At 40.8% G+C, this 22892-nt stretch overlaps 1 protein-coding gene across 1 annotated transcript in view; it reads right to left on the bottom strand.

Annotated features, from left to right (window-relative positions):
- Nucleotides 1–251: 251 nt before the first annotated feature.
- Asah1 (N-acylsphingosine amidohydrolase 1) overlaps nucleotides 252–22892 on the bottom strand; it is a 36161-nt gene continuing 13520 nt past the window's right edge. Inside the window, exons 2-14 of the mRNA XM_057752388.1 lie at nucleotides 19121–19167; nucleotides 14847–14937; nucleotides 13861–13947; nucleotides 10452–10530; nucleotides 8069–8143; nucleotides 7242–7287; nucleotides 6104–6248; nucleotides 5453–5507; nucleotides 5275–5356; nucleotides 3023–3154; nucleotides 2817–2940; nucleotides 2349–2405; nucleotides 252–1285 (exon numbers count right to left, since the gene is read on the bottom strand). Coding sequence (XP_057608371.1) covers nucleotides 1196–1285; nucleotides 2349–2405; nucleotides 2817–2940; nucleotides 3023–3154; nucleotides 5275–5356; nucleotides 5453–5507; nucleotides 6104–6248; nucleotides 7242–7287; nucleotides 8069–8143; nucleotides 10452–10530; nucleotides 13861–13947; nucleotides 14847–14937; nucleotides 19121–19167 — 1110 coding nt within the window. The 3' untranslated portion in view covers nucleotides 252–1195. The remainder of the gene's footprint in view (nucleotides 1286–2348; nucleotides 2406–2816; nucleotides 2941–3022; nucleotides 3155–5274; nucleotides 5357–5452; nucleotides 5508–6103; nucleotides 6249–7241; nucleotides 7288–8068; nucleotides 8144–10451; nucleotides 10531–13860; nucleotides 13948–14846; nucleotides 14938–19120; nucleotides 19168–22892) is intronic.

Here is a 22892-nt window from a genome sequence, read left to right as displayed (position 1 = left end):
AGACGTTGGCATCATCGAAGCACCTTTGTGCAGTCTCGGGGGAAAACTTGCCTTTGCATACCTGCAAACTGGGTCGGCACTACTAGGTTAAGAGGTAAGTATTAGTCATGACAGATTGTGACCATTTAAGTCATATGTTTAGTAACCTACTTGCATAACCCTTGTTGTTTAATCTAGATATGATGCTCAGCGTGTATCTCTTGATAATGACCCCCACCCTCAAAGCCACACAGGCACACACCCAGCCAGCATGCATGAGTGCTGACATGACTGCCAGTGACTGTTTATTGGGCATCCTGGAAAAACAAGATTGTACAAAATTAAATGGGTACAGTCTGGCACAAACAGCACACATTTCACTGTCGATTGTGAAAGTTAGAAAGGTGAACAAGTTCTGTTAGCATTTTTCATAAATAGGTTGATTTCTGAAAAATCTTGTTAATAACTATATTGTATGAAAAGTTAAAAAATATGTTGATTAGAATGAAAAATTAAACAAAATTATTAAATGGATTATACACAATAATAATGAGCTTGCTGAGTTCTTGAACTCATGTTTTTGAGCTAGAAACTTCCTGGGGTTAGTGGAAGGTAGAATAATTAGGAAAAAGAGAACAATTTTATTCTCTGAAAAAATACTGTTTATATAATGATTATTTTGTAACCCTCCCAAATACTATTTTCAGAGTCAAAGGTATATTATCCATTAAAATAATGTTGTATATCTCAGAAACCCCAGACAAGCATAGTGAAATCACATTGCTGTCACTAACCGCGAAGGTGAATGACATGCTGATTCTAATAGAGAACCAGGAGGAAAATACTGGTATACAGAAAAACATAAATAATCCAGGTCAAAAAGGAAAGTATACATTAATCACACAGGGCACTGGATTTAACACCAGCAAAGGACCTTGATCTGTTCCACAGAGGTCAGGTTACCCCTTCCCCAGTGTCAAAGTGAAATGACTGGCAAATTCCACACAGTGTGCATCCCTAAAGAATTGCCCTGTAAATGGGAGTGATGATGATGATGAGAACAGGCAAACCACAGACACAGTCTGTAAACTGCAGACACGCTGTGGACATCTCATGATGAAAGACATCAGGCCTTGAGTCTTAGCCTGTGGAAGGAGATGAGCCGAGCCAGAGAACACACCTTCAGGTCTCAGTATGTCCAGTAGGCCATGTGTGCTCACCAACCGATACAAGGGTCTGGGCAATCCCGGAGGTAACTTTCAAATTGACCTTTGGTAACATCAATCAAGGTTGTGAATACAGTCAGCTGAAAAGAAAAGGTTATTTTCATTTTAATGATATTTTCAAGTCTAAGATCTTCTTACACATATTAACATTTGTGTCCACCAAAGAATTTACACTATAGTGCTATTTAATAGTAATCAACAAACACTTTAAGATTCAGTTGTCCCTCTCCAGTGTATACCTAGCACACATACAAAGCCCGAGGATTCATTACGGGGCAGACCAGTGTGGCTTTGGCTATGCTTCTCAATGCAGTTCCATTACAGAAAGGAAACTGTAGACACACGGCCGAGTACAGAGTACACCCATACCCTTGGGATCATGCAGACCAGGTAATGCACCCCACTGTGAAGCCACATGGGGATACTGTTCAATGGAGAAAAGAAAGATGGCAGCTTGACTGAGATGAATCAAGGGGGCCATTTCCTGCTTAGTTCCAAATGCTAAAGGGAAGGACTTCCTTCTGGCAGAGGTAATGCAAGCTGTTTATTTTAGGGAAACTCGGACAAGAACAAACAAACAAGAAAATGGGATAGTGGGGGGGGGGGGCAATTTATCCAGAATGTATCTCTGTACAAAGAATGGCCATAAGGGCCGGTTAGGTTTATCGGTTACAGTGGGGGAGGGGAAGGAGCACTAAAGTTGAAACAACACTGACAGCGTTGCCAAGTGAGCAACGCCCTTACTGCATTCCTGAAGTTGTGGTTTCCAGCATACAAAAGAGTTTTGAAAAAAATCAAACCTTGAAGCTGAGTGGGGTGGTGCCTGTCTGCAACCCCAGAACTCAGAGGGCTAAGGCAGAAGAACTGTGCACACCTGAGGCTGCAACCTGTCTGCAACCCCAGAACTCAGAGGGCTAAGGCAGAAGAACTGTGCACACCTGAGGCCAGTCTGGCCTAAAAACGGAGTTCTAGGCCTGCCTGGGACAGAGAGACACTGTTTTGAAAAATGAATCAATGAATGAATAAATAATAAACCTGAAGTTGGACTTAACTAATATGTTCAAAATGAGCTAAGGTAACAGAGAAAAACAAAACATAAAACAACATTCTCTCCCCGAAAGCAGTGCATGTGTATGTAAATACCTTGTTGAGGACAGGTTTCGTTGATAGGACGTCATACATGGTTGCAAACGAGAGATTCTAAGACACAGAAACAATTATGGACCTTCAGTTGTATTTACCCATACAGCTAGGCCATCAAAAACTAAAATACTTTTCAGTCTTCCTAAGGCACCTCCGGTTGAGTCACTGCTTGAAACAAAGGTGACAGTTCTCATGTGCCACTTCTCTCTCCTCCTCCTCCCCTTTTGAAATTTATCATTTCAAAATTTGTTATTTAACTTTACAGACTGGTATCTGGCATTAGTATAAGGAAGGGAAATTATAGCAAGAATTTGCTCCTTAAGTTCATGAGGACTTAAAAAGCTCCGTGAGGTGTGTCTAGAGATACACAGTAGGAGGTTTACTTCAAGTCAAAGAAAACCACCAGAGCTAAGATCATCCATTCATCATGGGGACAGTGTCTTTCTGTATGTGACAATGCTAATGTACCTTCTGTGTCGTACGATTTAGACACATCTTGGCAGGTGTTCTGCGGTCATCAATGAACAAGGTGTTTTTCCACCGGTCATAATTGGTTTGGACCACATACCATCTGCCATGCTTTGGATCGAGTCTAGATAAAAAAAAGAGAGCTTTCTCTCAAGCTTCATGTTCACCTGGGCTCTTACCTATTTTGTTTTATCAAATGCACTCACTCATATACATCCAAAGCCTCTCTTCTTTCTCGTGTAATCACACAGCCTTCCCCAGACTGGTTGCCTCCCAGGATAAAATATGCTGGGGCCATTATCTTGGTCTTGATCAGGGTATTCTTGGCTTCTTCATAACTATATAGAAACATTTTTAAAAGTAAGCAGTTTTAGTTAATTTGGAATGATGCGTTTTAGTCGTAGAAACTAAAGAGAAACAGGCATGGGAGGCCCCTTAATAGAGTTACTTAACTGAACGTGGACACACACAGTTGGCAACAAAGCTTTCTGAATGAGCAAGGACCGAACATTAGTTCTAAATCACATCAATATTAACTAAGTCGGAGGTATTCCTGGAAGTGCTCTCCCGAGTTGCATGTGCAACTTCCCTGCAGCCCTGGTTCTGTGTGCTTCACGCTGCGCTGGCTATCACACCATACTAGGCCAATGGGTGCTGCCTCAAACACCTCGCTCACACTCAAGGCAGCAGCTGGAATTAATGCCCTGTTACAAACAGAAGTATTTTACTATGCCTCCTAGGTTTTCTGTTCACACAGAAACAGTGGTTTCATTATGGAAAAAAACATTTTAATAACTTTCTGCTATTATTCCTCAGTTGTGTAAGTATAAAACTAATTTATGTTTGGGTTGAATTATGTTAGAATGTTTAACTTTAAAAAAATATTATCGTGTGTAAATGTGTGTGTACCTGACTGTGTAAGCCACATGTGCAACAGCAATCAACAAGAGCATCAGAGCCCACGGAGCACAGCTGCAAGTGCTTGTGAGCTGCCATGTGGGAGGTGGGAACGAAAGCGACTCCTGCAAGAACAGCAAGTTCTCTCAGCCACTGAGCCGCTGCTTCAGACTAGAACACCTAACTCTAAAACTTACTCGGAGTTGCTGATGAGTTTAATAAAAACACTGGGAAATTACATTTGGTTTAGGATTATGACAGAAATGCCAAAATGCCCCTAAATCTATTCCTGCCGTTTTATACTATGTCAAGAGGCATTCTGAATGTTGACAGTCAACTCTGAAAAATGAAGATGATTTACATGCTGTGGGAGCAAACACTCAGTCGGGATTTATTTCTTCATATAAACAAGTGCATCCCATGTCGTTAGTATGCACATTTGCTTTTGTCTTTAATGAACGGTACAATCTGATGTATACCAAAGAATTGTTTTAAAGTAAATTTATTTACAGTAAATGTTTGATCTGTATACATGTTTTATATACCTATATCCCTGGCATCAAATAAAGCATTTTTTAGACAAAAAAGGAGCTGACTGGGAAAGGTGAGGAAGCTTCTGGTTAGGGAACGTGCTGTGAGGAACGGTGGGGAGCAATAATACTGGGACGATCACTGATCTGTATGGGGGATTTTTAGGAGGACCCCTAATCCGAAGGGATCTCAAGAGTCATCCTCTAGCCTTTCTGTCTATGTCTTCTATTCAACAAGAGAAAGGTTGTATAATTACAGTGCTGGGGAAGGCTGCGGCTGTAGCTCAATTTGCTGAGCCCTTGACAACATGCACAAAACTCTGCTTTTGCTCACAGCACCATATAAACTGGGAATGGTGGTGTACCTGTTAATCCTAGCACCTAGAAAGTACAGGCCAGAGGATCAGGAGTTCAAGGTCATCTTGAGACCTATATAGTGAGCTTGAGACTGGCTCAGATTATATTAGATTCTGTCTCAAGAAAATAACAAAAGCACACCCAAAAAATGCTACAATACTTGGGGAACAGGAAGTAAGTTTGAAAGTAAGGACTATAAAACACCAGAGTGGATAATCAAGGAAGACAACCAACTTCTAGTTCCTACGAAGTGTTTAAAAAGTAAGGTCGATGCTCATTTTGTCCAAGTCATGTGGAATAATCTGGTATTATTTCAGCACTACAACAGACTATAACGTCTAGGTTAATAGATATTACAATTTGTATATTTTTCCTGTGGCAAGAAACTGAATGTATTACCATTATATAAAGATTTTACTATACAGCATTTCCTATGCACATGGTATAATTTTTTTTATATAACAAAAACTTACATATCTTTCCTAGTGTCAGTATCTCTAATACTAATACTAATAATCCAATCATTGCTTTGCTATGACAGCACAGAACACACAGAAAACAGGAATAATTCCATGTGAACTCCAAAGAATCACCTATGGATGGGAAGCTGAGTCTTGGTAAATAGTTCTGTATTTAACAGAGATATTTGATGATAAAGCAACAAATCACTTCACCTTGTACTATTTTCCAGAACTGATCTCGTGATAAACCCGACCCATTCGGCATCTTTCTTTCCCAAAATCCATTCTAGGATACCTGGGAGAGATGAGATGCAGACAGTGTCAGAGGACCAAGAAGAGGTTAGATTATTGCCCTCCCTAAGACTGATGCATCTCCAGACATTTTACTCACCCAGATAACCGCCATTTAAACTGAAACGTTCATTTAGTGTAAGACTAAACAGTCCCTGAGAAAAAGACAAAACAATGTGGTCAGAAATTCATCCAGGACAGTGGTATAGAAAGACCCGAACTGGGTACTGGAAGATGGAAAGAGGAATCACACCAGAAAGACTCTAAGTTCAAACAGTTTTGCATGCACTGTGTGAGATGAGTTGGGTGGGGAATTACTGTAAGAAATGAAGAGCAAAGAGCCCACACCTTGAACTCATCATGATGTACCTAAGTGAGCAGGACACCTAGGCCCTGACCTCCACTTTACTTTGAGACTTTGCCAGCCATGTGATTCAACAGTCACAAAAACCATTTTCTTTGTGGTGTGGGGTGTCATACTGACAAAAGTGATAAGGACAGGGAATAAATCAGGGCTCTAGATTCTTTTTGCATGTCTGAGACAGGGTTTCCCTATACAGTCCTGGCTGGCCTGGAATTCATATGTAGACCAGACTGGCCTTGAACTCAGCAACATCTGCCTCCTTAGGATTGAAGGAGTGTGCCATCATGCGTACCTTCATATTCTTTATATATCCTCATTTTCTTAGATTCCCAGACAGTAAAACCAGGACACAAAACTATTTAGAAAGTTGCATAACATATTTCTTACTGGTTTGAATCCTGTCAACATGCCCACATATCCAACAAAGCTTGTAGCCTTGAAAACAGTCTTATTGTTTCTCTGGAAGTCCAAATTCACTGTTAAAGGCTTTAATTCTTCTGTAATAACCCAAGTGTTATTATTTATATTCCACCTAAAAAAGACAAATGTTGGTGACATTAAAGACAGAGATGGAGTTGAGAGGAGGCATTACATAGGTGCTGCGTGTTTGTGCCTCAGTCTTGCTATGGAATCCAAGATGACTTCAATCTTGCAATCCTCTTGCCTCGACCTACCAAGGGCTGGAATTACAGGCCTGAGATTCCATGTCTGACTTATAGGTGCTTTATTTGCCTGCTCACTTAGGACCAACTTTAACAAGAGCTTTATGAGTGTGCTATGGTCTGGATCTGAAATGTCCCTCAAAGGCTTGTGTTCAAGGCCCAGTCCCCAATGCACCGAAGTTCAGAGGTGACGCTTTGGAAGTGATAGGGTTAATAATCCACTGGTGGGCTAACAATCTGAGAGATTACTGGGAGATGATACAAACTTGGGGGGTGGGTCCCATATGAAGGAAGCAGGGTCCTGGATGTGCACCCTTGGGGGCTCTATTTTGTCTTTAATGCATCCCTCACTGTAGGAGGTGAGCAGCCTCTTCCAATACCTGCTCCCACCAACATGATGCTCTGTCTTACCAGCCTTAAAAATAGAAGAGTCAGTTGATCATGAACTGAGACCTCTGAACTCTGAGCCAGAATAAACTTTTCTTCATCCCTTTTCCAGGTTGTAAAACTGAGGCTCAGAAAAGTTGATTAACTCTGGCTACATAAATAGGCCCAGATTCAAATGAAGACCTCTAATCACAAAGCTGCTGGTTTCTCGTAAAGGTCAAGATGACAGATTCCTTTAAGCAATAAATGAAAATAAGCCCCTATGCCCTTCAAGCATGGTCCTGATTTCTGTTTACTAGGTGCAACTTCTGAGACACAACTCCTAAGTCTGCCCAGTGCGCCTGCCTTTCCAACACTAAGGGATCCTGCCATCTTCACTCAAGACCATCTTCTGCACATGAGGGGGACTTACTTTTTATCAAGGTAATACTACAGTCAACACTTCTTATGGAGTGAAAGGATGTCAAGTTACTTACCCAAGAAATATGCCAAAATCCATATTTCTTCCATGTAGTAAATGACCTATTAGGAAGGAAGCGGCAGCAGAGACATGTATCCACAGTTAAAGTACAGTGGATTCTTAATCACTGACGGACAGACAGACGTGACAATGTATTCCTAGCTGTATAATCTAGCAATATATAATAATTAAGAGCCTGGAAGCCAGAATAAGCCTTAAGTTCAAATAAGTATTGCTCTCGCATTGGGACAGTAACATCTGCATCTGGGGACTCCGATAAGATCATCTATGGAAGCAAATCTTTATTCCTTGGACAACTACAGTCCTACCAGAACATAGGTATCTTAACCTCTTAATGTGAATTCCTTAATTGCCACTTAGAGATGAACATCTCAAGTATTAGATATAGGTCAAAAGTCAGAGTGAATGAAGGGCAAGTCACCTTGTGCCATGTATATCGGGGACCAGTCAGGAAAGTGAGGCCCCCATCCACAGTGCTTGCTGACTGGGAAATTATGAGAGGATGTTTGTCCTGGGTCTCCAGAAAAACATCTGCCACTGTCTGTGGTGGTCTGAATAAGAACGACCCCCATAGGACCATCTATCTGGATGCTTAGTCATCGGGAAGTGGCACATGTCTGATTTAAAGTTTAATAAGCATTCCAGTTGTCTTAAGGCTAATTTTCAGTGTGCTTATAAAAATCTACCAGGATATACTAAACTATATACAACATACACACAATGGGAACAGTAAGTCTTGTTGGTAAATGTTCTAATTCTACTCTAAAAAAGCTTTATTTGATGCTGTGCTCTGCACTGCCACGCTCCCTTAGCAAAGATTACCTTCATGGTCTTCAGTTATTATTGATGTACACATGGTGAACAATTCGTAGAAAATGTTGAATGAAATAATCTCTCCTGTTAAAAAAAGATACTGTTTTGTAACTATTCATAACAGTATAAGGAAAACACCATTCTGCTTTTAACCTAAAGGTATGTAGCATGTTTTTTCTCTGGCTTGTTAAATGCTAGCATGCTGGTCTTAACATGTATTTTTACCCTGATATATATTTTTTCAGTTAATTTATGTTAATCCTTATTCTCTAAAGATATTTATATTTTGTAATTACTTGTGAGGGCTCTTTTTATATTAAGACTTTCTTCTCACTGTGAAGTAGTGGTGCACGCCTCTAATCCCAGCACTTAGGAGGCAGAGGCAGGCAGATCTCTCTGAGCTCAAGGCCAGCCTGGTCTACAGTTCCAGGACAGCCAGGGCTGTTACACAGACACCCTGTCTCAAAAAACAACAACAACAAAAGACTTTTCTTCTCATGTAAATTACAAATCTATATTTCCAGTATGTTATCTTTTAAAATTATTTTTCAGTTAGATTTTTTTTGAGACAGTTTCACTGTATAGCCCTAGCTGTCCTAAAACTCACTCTGTAGACCAGGCTGGCTTTGAACTCAGCGACCCACCTGCCTCTGCCTCTTGAGTGTTGGGATTAAAAGTGTGTGCCATCACTGCCTGACAGAATATTTTTATATTATCTATATGTGCATTTATCCTTGTGTGCACATACAAGATGTATGCATCGGTTTGCCATGTGTGTCTAAGTTTGCCATGATGCATGTGTGGTGATGAGAAAAAAGTGTGGAAGTTGGTTCTTTCCTTCCACCATGTGGATCTCAGGATCTAGCACTCAGGTGGTCTGGCTTAGCAACAAATCCCTTTACTTGCCAATTTGTATTACCAGCCCTTAAAAGAAATCATTTAGGGAAGCAAAAGAATAAAAAACCGCTAGCCAGCTTTGTTGGGAAACAGATTATCAATCAATTCTCTTGTGAAAAATTCACTGGTTACATAAAATGGAGACTCTTTTGCTTTTAGGTTAATGAGAAAAACCTTTTACAATAAATGTATAAACTGAAAACTGAACCTAAATACCTGCAAGAGCTGGGCAAGGCTGCACATGCCCAGAATCCCATCACCCCTTAAGGGGGATTAGGAGGACCCTGAAACTGAGGCCAGCATGGCTACAAATAGCAGTGAAAATTGGCCTTAAAATAGAAAAACACAAAAGCAAGAAGACAGAAATTCGTTGCCCAAAATACCATTACCTAAGAATAATTGAATGAGTAATTTTCTCCCCAAATTAAAAAAAAAATGCCTTTGAGAAAACAATACTCCAACAAAAGCTGACATTAAACTATATTCAAGGATATATGAATTTCATTCCAAACATTAACAGGCTGTCTCGGCGGCAGGCTGGTTATGAAGCATAGGGGAATGCAGAAGAACAGAGAAAGGATGCGGAAGGGAGGCAGAGGTGAAGCATCACACGGCTAGAATGGACCTACTGTAAAGCTTTAGTAACCAAGACAGCCTGTGACTGACACAAGACAAAGACAACGAAACAGAAGAAAGTTCACACACAGGGCCAGACACAGAAAGTCGTCTGACTTACAATCAAAGATGCTACTATGATGTGTGGAAACAAAGATAATCAATTTTAGTAAACGGTGCTTCATCTATCAGAAATATATGAAGAGACCTGACTAGTATTTTGCCCTTCCCCAAAATAGAGGAAAAAAGAAAAGTCAAACTGAGAGGAAGTCAGTAACTTGCAGTGTTAACGAGAGGAAATCAAATTTCTCATACCGCCCTTGTCAATAAGTCTGCTCATTTTAGCAACTGTCTTGCAGAATTTACAAGGCTACGTTTCTCTTGAACTGAACTTTGGGGTCACGGGGTAGCTAGCTATGTACTTAGTCTTGTAAATGCTGAGAGACAATTCCTAAAATGAATAGACTTATTGACAAGGGCAGCATGAGAAATTTGTGTATATATCTATCCATTAAAAACATAGGCAAGAATGCGTGCACACATACAATAATAGCCTCATTGTTAATATGCAGAATCTGAAACAACAACCTGCATCGATGGGCTTAAGAAAGAACAGCAATTCAAATGTTCACTTTTATTTTTAACAAGGTGAAGGCAGAGCAGGGTTATTGTCTGTGAAGGGACAGATGACACATTCTGACAGACTGGAGTCAGACTGGAGTTCCTGCACCTTTTATGAGTGAGACCTGCAGGCATGGATACATATGTAATCCTTCAACAAGCTGTTTAAACCCCGGATTTGTGCATTTCATTGCTATAGTACTTCAAATATGTCTCAGTGTTTTATCAAATGTTTCAAACATTGCAAGGTGAATTTTACCTAAAGGAATTCCAGTAACATCTGCAATTCCCTTCATTTCATCTTCAAAAGGGTCAGGAATCTTGCCAAGTAGGCCAGGCTGAAAAGAAAGAAATTAATGACCACTGATCTTAAACCCAGGCTTTGTGATCTGGCTCTCTGCCTACAGCTCCTACATTCTGTCACCGCAATAGGTGGTATGTTATTTTTAAAGCATTCTGCATCATATATTTCTAAAAGATTACATCTCATGCTTGGTGTTGGACTCCTATGGAAACCCGTGATTCTGTTTTCCTATTGCTCTTCAGGCCGGCTGCCAGAGAGAAGGGAACTGGAATCATTTTACCTGCGTGACTTAAAGTGACCCTCTACTGAGACCAACATCATGAGCAAAGTTCCGCTCATGCACTCTTAGGTGACAGGCAACACACAGCAGCAAGCACAGTATTCTACAGCTTCACAAAACTGTCAGGGTTAGTGGCTGGTCCTGACCTAAGCTGCATCTGTTCCATTTAATTATTAGCAAACAACAGATAAACAATTCAATGATGGCCATTGTATCTTGTTCTTAACCTCAGCTAAGAACAACACAGAGAGCACGATTATTTCCTCCAGCAAAGACAGTGTGTTTAAAGTTCACAAGCCCTGCATTTACCCTTTTTTTACATTTGCTTATTTATTTTGTGTACAGGGTGTGTGTACGTGTGGAGGTCAAAGGACAACTTGCAAGTGTTGGTTTGCTCCTTCAATTACGGAGTTCTGGTGGTGGAACTCAGGTGACCTAACTAAGCATATTATGTGTTTTCCTGTGAACTCAAGCCACTGGGATTGAACTGTTCCAGCCAGTTTAACAAATACGACTGTAGTTGGTTTACTCTTTTGGGGAGCCCAGCACCAGCTCTCACCAAAATCACATGGTGTCTGTCTTTCTTATGAATGCCCAGCCTTAGCTAGGCTTGTTTCTAGCCAGTTTTTCTTACCTAATATTAGCCCTTTTCTCTTTTGCCTGTGGGCTTTTACCTTTCTCTATTTCTGTATACTTTTCTTTACTTCTTACTCCATGGCTTGCTGTGTAGCTGGGTAGCTGGCCCCTGATGTTCTCCAAATTCTTTTCTTAAACCTCCTTAATCCTCTCTTCCCAGATTTCTCCTATTTATTCTCTCTGTCCGTCAGCCCCACTTATCCTTTCTTCTGCCTTGCTATTGGCTGTTCAGCTCTTTATTAGACCAATCAGGTATTTTGGACAGGCAAAGTATCACAGTTTCACAGAGTTAAACAAATGCAGCATAAAGAATGCAATACATCTTTGCATCATTAACAAACAGAGATTCCACAGCATAAATGAATGTAACACATCTTAAATAATATCCCACAACACAGGACTTAAACACGTGATAAGCATGATACTTTACTTAGAGTGATATTGCATTTAGTCCTAACGGCCACCATATGGAACATGTATTATTAGTAAATATTATCCTTCCAAATCAGAAAACTAAAGTTTCACAGCCTTAAAATGCAGTAACACTGGACCCCATACCATAGCATCAACAACTGCAATGCTGCCGCCCTACTGAAGTTTAGAACAGGGGTGGGATTCAGGTACTGGGAGAGGTGAGGGACTCATTCCCCTTTTGTTTCTACCACTGTTATTCAGGGTCAACCCCGTAGATTTACCACATGATAACTTTGGTAAAGAGGTGAGAACGTAAACACGACCCCACAGGCTTGCTCCATGGCAAGTGCAAGGGTCACATGGAAAGAGGAAGTGCTTTAGTCATCCAGTCCCTAGGGAGTTCTGTCCTTGGGGAGATGGCAATGTCTTGTGAAAGTCTGGTTGTTACAACTGAATAAGAAAGCAGTGGGTAGCCAGGTATGGTGGCTCACACCTTTAATCCCAGTACCAGGGAACAGAAACAGGTGGATCTCTGTGAGTTTAAGGTCAGTCTGGTCTGTGCAGTAAGTATCAGGGTGGCCAGAGATAGATACATAATGAGACCCTGTCTCAAACAATAGCAAAGAAAGCAGTGGGTAGAGGCCAGACTTGCAGCTTAATACCCTAAAATATCCAGGCCAGCCAGCCCCTATGGTAAACGGAATGTGACCCTAAAGTCATTAGTTCCCCAAATAGGCTCTAGAGTCTTCCAGCCTCTCCTTGACCTGCACTTTGCAGCAGCATTCAAAAGATGATGAGAACACCTTGGAGGTTTGGAGGACGAGTCCTTAGATGATGAGGACACCTTGGGGGTTTGGAGGACCAGTCCCTAGATGATGGGGAAAACTTGGGGGTTTGGAGGACCAGTCCCTAGATGATGGGGATACCTCATTTGAGGGCCAGTCCCTAGATGATGAGGACACCTTGTGGACTTGGGGGCAGTCCTTAGATGATGAAGACATCTTGCGGGCTTGCGGGGCCAGTCCCTAGATGATGACAACACCTTGCATACTTGGGGGGGTCACAGACACCACTGGACTACATAGAATGAACATGCCATTTTATCTTTATTTAGCAAAATTGCTGAGTTTTTGTTTTTTTTTTTTTTTAGTTACTTATAGAAACTGTTTTTAAAATATGAACTTTTTCTTTCTAGTTCTGGGATTAAACCCGGGACGTCCAGCATGCTAACCATGGTGCTCTACCACTGAGCTCTACCACTGGAGGGGTGGAGGGGAGAGGACAACTAGGTTTTCAGCTTTAGGTGCCTGGACACCTAACTACAAAAACAAGAAATGGCATATTCCTGATGAAACCTGTGTATGTTCCCACTGCTTTGTACAAATTAAGGAGCACTTAACTGCTAAAACCTGACGTGCTTTGTACCCTGTGACTCTAGTAGTCCAATCCCTAGAAATGAAGGTCCTCAAGTTTGACAGTGCTTAAGAATAAATGTAAAGATTCCTAACATTCTTGAGGAAAGGTCAATGAATTGTTTCTTCTTTAAACAAATCTCATGCACATTTTTTTTATTGGAAAGAGACTCTTTTTTCATACATTAGATCCTGACTATAGTTTCCCCTACCTTTACTCCTCCCAGTTCCTCCCCACCCCCATCTCCTCCAGATCTACCCCCTTTCTCTCTCTCATTAGAAACAAACAGGCTTCTAAGAGATAACAACCAAAGATGATAAAAGAAAATATAGTAAGACAAAGCAAATACTACCATATCAAAGTTGGACACAACAGCCCAACAGCAGGAAGAGTCCCAAGAGCAGGCACAAGAGTCAGAGACCACTCATTCTCACAGTCAGGAGTTCTATAAAAATACTAAACTGTTAGCTATAAAATATACAAGAGGATCTGGGGTAGGCCCATTTAGGCCCTGTTTTGGCGACTTCAATCTCCTTGTACCTAAGCACAACTTTTTAAAATCTCTATATATGTGTGTTCATATGTGTGTCCTATAACTTAACTGCAGGAAATATTTCTTACCAACTTTTGGTCCACCATCTGCATGATTTTTCCACTTGGCACAAATGCGTTTACTAAATTCTTGATGGAATTCACTATAGTCCTCACCTGAAAAAAATAAATAAAACACTAAAAACACAAAGAAGCATTGAGATTTAAGATGAATACTGGTGTCATGAAAACAAATGTAGACCTTCTGACTTATTCAAAATAGATAACAAGCTGGGCAGTGGAGGCACACTCCTTCATCCCCAGCACTTGAAAGGCAGAAGCAAACAGATTTCTCTGAGTTCCAGGCCAGCCTGGTCTATAAGTTCCTGGACAACCAGAACTGTTACACAGAGAAACCATGTCATTGAAAACAAAAAATAAACAAAGATAGCAAAACAGTTCAGTTTGAAAGTATTTTCAATGAATACATATAAACAGTTTTCTCTTTAAAGTAGCATTGCTTCTTAACCATTTAGATGGAGGGAGATAGTACTAAGGGCAGGAGAAAGAAATTCTATGCCCCCAAAGCACAAAAAGCTACAGGGAAATGTGCATTTTTCTCTATCAATTACTGTACATGGTAGAAGAATATCAAAAATATACCTTTAAACTTATATTTATTCATGTGTATGAACATTAGCATTTATGTATGTGTACCACATGCGTGCCTGGTACCCAGCAAGGCCAAGAGGGCATCAAAGGCCCTTGAACTAGAGTTACAGGTGAATGATGCTGTGAACTGATCCCTGGTACCCTTAAGTGCTCTCAATTGATCAGCCATCTTTCTAGCCCCTTCGTAGTATTTTTGAGACAGGGTCTCACTATAGCCAAGACTGCCTTGGAACTCATTATGTGGACCAGGCTGACCTCTATACTCCTAACACCTGTCCTGCCACATTCCCCAACTGCTTGGATTATGGGTGTGGGCTTCCATAACCAACTTATAAAGTACTTCTTAAAAAGCAGAACTATAGCCTATGAAGTCAGAACAAGAAGAGTTAAGACTTATAACATACCATTGGTGCCTTGTCAGTCACTAATTCATGCCATCTTTTGTAGGGCGGTAAATCAAGATTTATGGTGTACCACGGAACTGGTCCTCTATAGCTGCAATGAGAGGGCACCATCTTGAAACGCAGGAACTGACTTTCAGGAGGAGGATTACAGAGCTGAAAGGATGGACTAGACATGTATCCATAGCAATAGTATAGAAGTTGGTTACTCAAGCAAGGTCTGTAAAGGAAGGTTCAGTTTGCACCCGATGTCTCAGCCCTCTTTTGCACATACAATCTGAAGAAGACTCAGAAATCATAGAATAGAATTATACATTATGAGCTAGTCATAGTAATCCCAGTACTCAGGATGCTACATTGTGAGCCCTGGCTCAAAGAATAAATCATACAAATAAACAATTATACCTGCTAGGTGGAAGGTTAATATGACTTGGCAGTATGTGAATCAATTGTGGCTCAAGAGCTACAACTTAAAATACTGCTGACAGAAAATACCTACTTTTGCTTTTTCCCTAAAGAGCCATAACAACTTAGTCTTGTCTGGGCCACTAGACCCTTCTAGACACTAGGACCCTTCACCACTTGGTTTTATAGTCTGGAACCTTTTGTCAGTCAGTCTAACACTATTGCCAAATCTTTATCTCTTGTGATAGCTTCGGTGAGGCCACTTTGTAAGCCCACAGTGGCAACAAATACATGCTTTCATGACCGATTCTTTGATTCTCTGTATGCCTGTGGACCCTCTTACTGCCTGCAGCAAGTCCAAGCCCATGCACTCTTCTGCCACAGACATTCTCAGTTTTCTGCTCTTACACATGGCGATCTCTGCCATGAGGATACAGCGAGGCCCACCCTGTACTGATGGAGCTGGGCCATGTTTCTGGTGGACAAACTCTACAATTACTTCCACGGCTACAGCAACTTCATTTTCTTGCCCCCTTGGGGAGCAGAGATTGAGACAAGGTCTCACGTAGCCCAGGCTGGCCTTCATCTTGCTAAGTAGTTAAGGATGACCTTGAATTCAGGATCCTCCGATCCTTCTGGCTCCACCCACCAAGGGTTGGGATCAAGGGTGCCACCACACTTGCTCTTCTCTAGTAATTTTAAACAAACTGAAATAGCTTTCAAGGGTGTAGCATCCAACGATTTATCAGATTAAAACTAAACCTAAAAGCATCCATAGCTTGAGCCACGTATTACTTTAAGAAAAGGGTAGGGTACATAGTGATGTGTGTTGCAATGTTACCAGGCTCTTAACAGATCATCTAGCCTTATATTTATAGACAGACATAGTTTATTTCCTGAAAGTCATTTACTGGGCCTCTGTGTTTACTTGACTACCATGAATATCTGGTCCTCTAAATGATGTTGCTGAGCTTGGGACCCAGGTATATGTGTAAGGTTTTATGAAACTGTTAGCCAGTACCTATTCATGTTGTGATACAGATCCGGAGAAAAGTGTACTCAATTTTGGTATATTGTAATAAGTAGTTTTTTTAAAAATGTATATTTATTGTATGTATATTTATCATATGTATATAGAATATATAATTAATTTGTTGTTCTTTTCAAGTTCCTTGGTTCCTTAGAAACTGAACCTACATCAATACTGTATACTTATATCTTTGGGGGGACCCTTTCATTAGAACAATTCTAATCCTCCTCCTCCTTCAACTACCATGCTACATTGTGTCCCATGGTTTAGTAATCTGTTAGCTCATTTGTGGGCTAATGGGACTAAACCTTTCCTTCCTCCAAGCTGGGCGTCTGGATTCCATGTCTAGATGCGGTGACTATGTGCTGCGCTCCTGGAGCTATGCACGTTGGTGGCGGTGTTCTACCTGTGAGTGTCACAGCTCCTCCCTTCTCAGCAGCCACAGAGCCAGCTTATCCCTAGTATCTTCCATAACCTCCCGAGTCTTCTTCAGCTGAGTATGGGACGGACCCAAGCGCTTGACAGAGGAAATGGAGAGGAAAGAAGCTCACTGTCAGAGAGGATCAGCATTTTGTGGGAAGTGGGAGACCTGGGAAACCCCAATAATAAAACCTCCACTCATCAGAGTTCTTAGAGAACTAGTTAAGCTGATTAAGAAAATTGTTTTCACGGTTAAAGCTTAATTTAATCTTGTATTTTCTCTTACATTAAACATCTCTCTAAGGTATTCTTGTATTTAACCATTGCACGTCATCTCTTATAGACACGAGAAGTGCCTATCTTAGGAGGGTAGTGACGATTACTTGACAGATGCAGAGAGCATTTAGCATTAGTGATCAGTAGATGCCCCACAGTATGTTTCGCTGCTCTGCCATAAACAGTGTCAATACCATGTCAATTTTTGAGACTCAGCATTTGCTATGCCCAGTCATTGCTCTATCAATCAAAATAATACCCGAACCCACCTGTCTTCCCAGGTGGCTTGCAAATTAGCCTGAGTGACACAATGCATACATATACAAATAAGAGCAGGTGCGACACAGCCAGTGAGCAGCAGAAAAGCAATGCTTAATGGGATTCCAGTGGCTGTAGGGTGGTGTGGCTGTCAGTCCCTCAGCATCTGCACCGATGGGACTGGTCAGGCCAGACAAACAGGTGTCCCTTTCCTCCCTCACAGTCAGTTCCTCTTCCCTCCCTCAGATCTGCTGATGTATCCCACCAAAACTCATGCACTTGATTGAAAATGATGACCTCACAGGGCTATGAAGATACTCATCAATTAAAGGTACATGACTGTCACCCTTACCTCCCAGATGTCAAGAGCTATTGCTGTACAGTTCAGAAAAGAAAAGTTAAGGATAGGACAGAGGATTTCAGTGTTGAAGAATGGGATGGTGAAACTGGAAGACATACAGCAGAAAAGCAAGCAAGGAGAGAAAGCATATACAACATAGAGATATGAAGATGATACATACACATATAGTAACAAGTTATGTCTAATCATGAAAGTTTTACAGTTGGTAAAGAAATACATTACCAGATATACGTTAGGTACATCTAAAAGAGAGTAGATTTTTTTTTTTTTTTTAAAAAGGCCTTTAGTAGAGAAATTTCTCACTCCATGTTCAGTGAATTAGACAGTAAGACCAGCCAAGAGACACAACCGGAAGGCGATGGGGGCCAGGACGGCAGCAGAGTGACAGAGCGGTGTAAAAGGAAACCTTCGCTGGGCCGAGCTGGAGAAGAACACTGAAGCTACTTACTCTGAAATCTTTCCCTAAAGGTGGGAGGGTCAGGCAAGTTGGGTTATCCCAGTTCCCCTCTACCAACAGTAACTGATGCTCTACCAGTGGTAATTATCGTAGTGTATATTCTGCTTTACTACAAACCGTGTCGCTCATCCTTGGAAACCTGGCATTCCCTATGCCCAGACCATGCCTGAGCTCACATGGCTCACAAGTGGTGTGCAATCTAATCCAAAGGACAGAACACACAAGGACAAACAACACAACAGATACTAAGGACTTCATGAGTCACAGAAATGCTAAAAAGGGTGGACACGGGGTGACACTCCAGTGTCAAGGGTATTGGGACAGAAGTTACTTAGAATACATATACTAGGAAAATGGCTGGTTAGACCTCGTAATGTCAGAAAAACCGGAAGTCTCAAGTGTACTCTGCTTCCTCCCACCGCAGCAGTCTACTTGCATCAGGAGAGGACAAGGAACAAAGATGGCCGTTCCCGATACCTTTCCTTCACATTGCATTTTGTCCCTCGGCTACACTTGCATGTTTCTCGGGTCTATGTCCTCACTAAGATTTACCAAGACAAAAATATGAATTAAAAAAACCATTAAGACTAAAACAAAACACGACTTTAGTTCTGTCTTGTGGTTTCTGGTCTTGTTTTGCCTGAAAGTTTTATAAAGTCAGGGCTATTTCCTGGCTCTCTCATATATAGATTCCTTATCTGCTCCAGTGCAGTCTGAGAGCTCACACCCAGGCACCATGGAGTACCACAGCCCGGAGGTATGCATGCCTCCATTTGTTATAGAGCAGAAACGCGGTCGCTAGGAGACGAGTAGTTTGGTGATGGGCAGGAATCCTTTGCTTTCCTATTAGTTTCACGGGCAGGAAATGAACATTTTAATCAGTATCTCTTAATTCATTTAATTTAATCCATTTAATTTGTATGTGCCTGAGCAAACACATAAGGAAGCCAAACCTTGTCTCCAGGTGAAAGACACGGCTTAAGTTTTGTTTACTACTGTTATTCCTAGAAGATCATTACAGAGAATGGTCTGTGCACAGGACAATGGTCTCATCATCTGAGGTCACTCACGTTGGTCCAGAGGGAGGATAAGTTGATTTTCTGCAATCTTCTGTCCACTAAAAAACAAAGAAAAACGAACATTTCAGAAAATTACAAATGCTTGCCAAATGAAGCAACCTTTGAAAAGTATCAAGAGAGGGCCTCCCATGTCATTCAGGCTGGCTCCAAATTTACTATTACGTAGCTCATCCATGTGTAATACCTCAAACTCACAATCCTCCTGCCTGAGCTGACTGACCACTGAGACTACAGGTATGTGCCACAACAACTACAATTCAATACTTTTAAAAATATTTATATATTTTTATTTTATAACTAAGCATTTTGCCTGCATGCACATATGTGTACGATGCACATGCCTGGTACCCAAGGAGGCCAGAAGGTGTTGGAATGCCCTGGAACTGGAGCTAAGATGGTTGTGGGCCAGTGTATAGTGGTGGGAACTGAACCCAGATCCTCTGTGGGAGCAGTAGGCATGCTTAACTTCTGTGCTGTCTTCCAGTACCAGCATTCAATAGCTTTAAACATAAAGTCTTGCCTCTCAAATCCCCAAACTATTGATGTTTCAATTCAGTTTATACAAAGTTTAGGCATTATAACTTGGCTTTTTAAAATGGTTATACTGAGTAAAGAGATGTAGAAAAGGTGATGGAAAATACTTCTGTGTGATGGGATAGCATGTCAATGGCTTAATAGGATGTAGCTTTACCTCAATTTTTGAGGCAACTCTATTTCATCCTGACCTGGGATTTGCATCTCAAACCAGATTTGCAGGAGACAATGCATAAGGGATTTAATAATCTGGCCATAGCCTACCATCCTAGTCTGTTCCAGACACACCTCCTAATAGCACGACAACAAGCCAACACTTCCTAAACCTCCCACACTTCCACCTGTACACGTGCTGTGTCCTCTGCCTAGATGCCTACTCTCTGACCTGGGAAACGTCTAGGTCTAACTTCTAAAATCCAATCCAGACACTACTTCTCATCTCGCACCAACACCTCTCTCTGTGAGGTCTCATCCACCTCCTATAAACAGTTACCTCCTACTATCTGTTTCCACATTTGTACACATCTCCATCACAATACCAACTGTACTGTAATTGTCTGGGTCCGCTCACTGGTATACTGTGACCCTGAGAGGAGGCAATCCCAGTACTGAGGTCACTGCTGGAGGCAATGCGTGAACGAGACTGCCTTGGGGATAACTGTTCACATTTAGTGGCAAAACTGAATTTTCTCCTAACACAAAATCCGGCAAAAGAAATTCATATAGATTTATGACTCCTGTTACTTCTTCCAGGTAGCCAGTATGTTTATCTCCTCGCTTATAGTGACCTAAAACTGTGAAAGCAAAAGAAAAGGCACAAATCTGCAATAAGAGGAGGTAGAGTAGGGGAGGAAAGTAGTGAAATTATAGATAGAATGCAGACTGTCTGCTGAACTCGTGTACAGGAAAGGAAATCTCAAAATTATCTTTTGATAGCATGGCGAGTATTTAAAGCCAGCTCACTCTTGTCAAAATGGCCTTGCCATTATAAGTCTGATATACATTACCATACTTAAACAAGGATGGGTCTCTTGTTTAAGTATGTTTCAAGTTTTATAAATTTTCCTAAATAAGCTTTATGGCTCATATTTTTAAAATTGCTATTTACATTTACTTATTAGTAGTGTGTATGTTAGGGACCCATAAAATGGCATTGAGAAATAAATGGTGCAAATATTAACATGGTGATAATTATAGCAGGAATTCAGTTAAAGAAAGAACAGATAATAATATATTGTTAAGAAAACAAACCAGGAACTGAAAAACATAGAGGAAACAGGGATGACATTAGCTTGGGTTCTTGTAGCAGAAGAAAAAGGAAGAAAGCAATTAGAAACTCCAGGGGACAAGCCTACAAAGGTAAGGCATAAAATAAACACAAATAAAACTCAAGTGCTGCTGGGGACATTGAGCAGTGATGATAACATTCATGTTCGATACCAATAATGCCACAAACAAACAAAGTTGCATGATTTTGGACAATTGGTAGAGGACTTCAGAACTATAGGTAAATGAATAAAATCAAAGCATATTGGACAATGACCAATATTGACAAGAAAAACACTGCTTTTCATTTCCATTTTCACTGTTCTAAAGTGAAACATGTAACAAAGTTTGGAAGGGGGTATTATAATTGCAGTGATTCTATCAAAATTTATTAAGCAAGGGTGAAAACAAAGCAAAAAATAAAACTGAAAAAGGAAGGAGAAGAGCACAGGGGAGACAGCAATGTCCGGGTTGCTAGCCAAGGCAAGATAGACAGCATCTGAAATGGAAAAGGGGCAGTGTTTAATGCTGAATTCAAAACTCAGAAGGAGTCTATTAAAAACTAACTAGAAATAGTACGTGTAAGTCTGCAAGGCACCAGATCAATCCTACCAAATTAATAAGCATAAAATGAAAACCTAAAATAAAGGAAAACAATCCCATTTACAAAGCATCCAAGGACCTATGGACAAAGTACACATGTACACTCACATTCCATTACTCCACAGGCTGAGGCAGGAGGACCATAAGCTCAATCCAGTCTGAGCTATAAGGGAGACTGTCTCAAACACAAAAATAAAACAAAAGTATTTAGAAGTAAACTTCACCAAGGAAATTCAAAACTTGTACACCCAAAACTACAAAACACTGCCCAACAAAATTAAAGATAACATAGGTAAATAAAAGCTGTCGTGTTCATGGGGTGGAAGATTTAATTCTGTTAACATGGCCAGGTTCCTAAAATTAATCCACAGGTTTCTGCATTAAGAATGGCTAAAATAATCTTGGAAAATGTTGAACAAAGTTGGAGGACGCAGTTTTAGAACTTCCTGTAAGAAATGGGACTATGCGGGAAAGGAAGGCATCTACAGGGAGAGGGAACAAGACAGGAGATGGAAGAGAAATGAGAACGGTAGATAGCATGTGTTCTCACTGGCCCTCACTCTCCTTCACACACACGCACAGGCACGCACACACACACACCATGAAAGCAGAAGGGGACCCTTTGGGGGCACAAAGGGACCAGTGGTAGGGAGAAGGGGAAACAAGGAAAGGTACTGGGGGAAAAAAACACTGCTACACAGGTATTAAAGTGTCATAAAGAAACCTATTATTGTGTGTGGTTGCTAAAATATTAATTAAAATGAAGTTAAAAATGTAATACAGTAGTTAGTGTGGTAAGATACTATACAATGATCCTATGCTTGAATGAGAAAGTGGAAATCTTATAGCAATCATATTAACAACAGGTCTTGAACAAATTGGCAGACAGTGGGTGCTAGCATGGATATAAACACATAAAACAATGGAATAGAACCAAGAATCCAGAAATAAGTCCATATTTATAATGTTGCATATTGTATATCTGACAATACACATCTATAACATATTAAAACATCTTACCACTCAGTAATAAAAAGGCAGCTTAAATTTTAAAATGGACAAAAGATCCTAATAGACATTTTTCCTGGAGCTATGCAGATGGGCCAGAAACACAGAAGAGACGCCCAGCATTGCTGCCTACTGTGATGAGACACAGCAACAGCAAAGGTTACTAAGGGCATGAAGAAACTGGGATCATGCTGAGAGCAAGAGCCAAAACAGCAGCTGCTTTACAAAACCATCTGGCAGCTCCTCACAGGTAAACAGTGACACAAACCCATCAATCCTGATCCTACGTACAGCCCAACAGATAGGAGAGACGAACTCCCACAAAGACATGTTTTCCATATTTACAGGAGTG

This window comes from Chionomys nivalis, chromosome 20, assembly GCF_950005125.1.
Source record: "Chionomys nivalis chromosome 20, mChiNiv1.1, whole genome shotgun sequence".
In the NCBI taxonomy this organism is placed as follows: domain Eukaryota; kingdom Metazoa; phylum Chordata; class Mammalia; order Rodentia; family Cricetidae; genus Chionomys; species Chionomys nivalis.
This window is presented reverse-complemented; position numbering and strand designations above follow the sequence as displayed.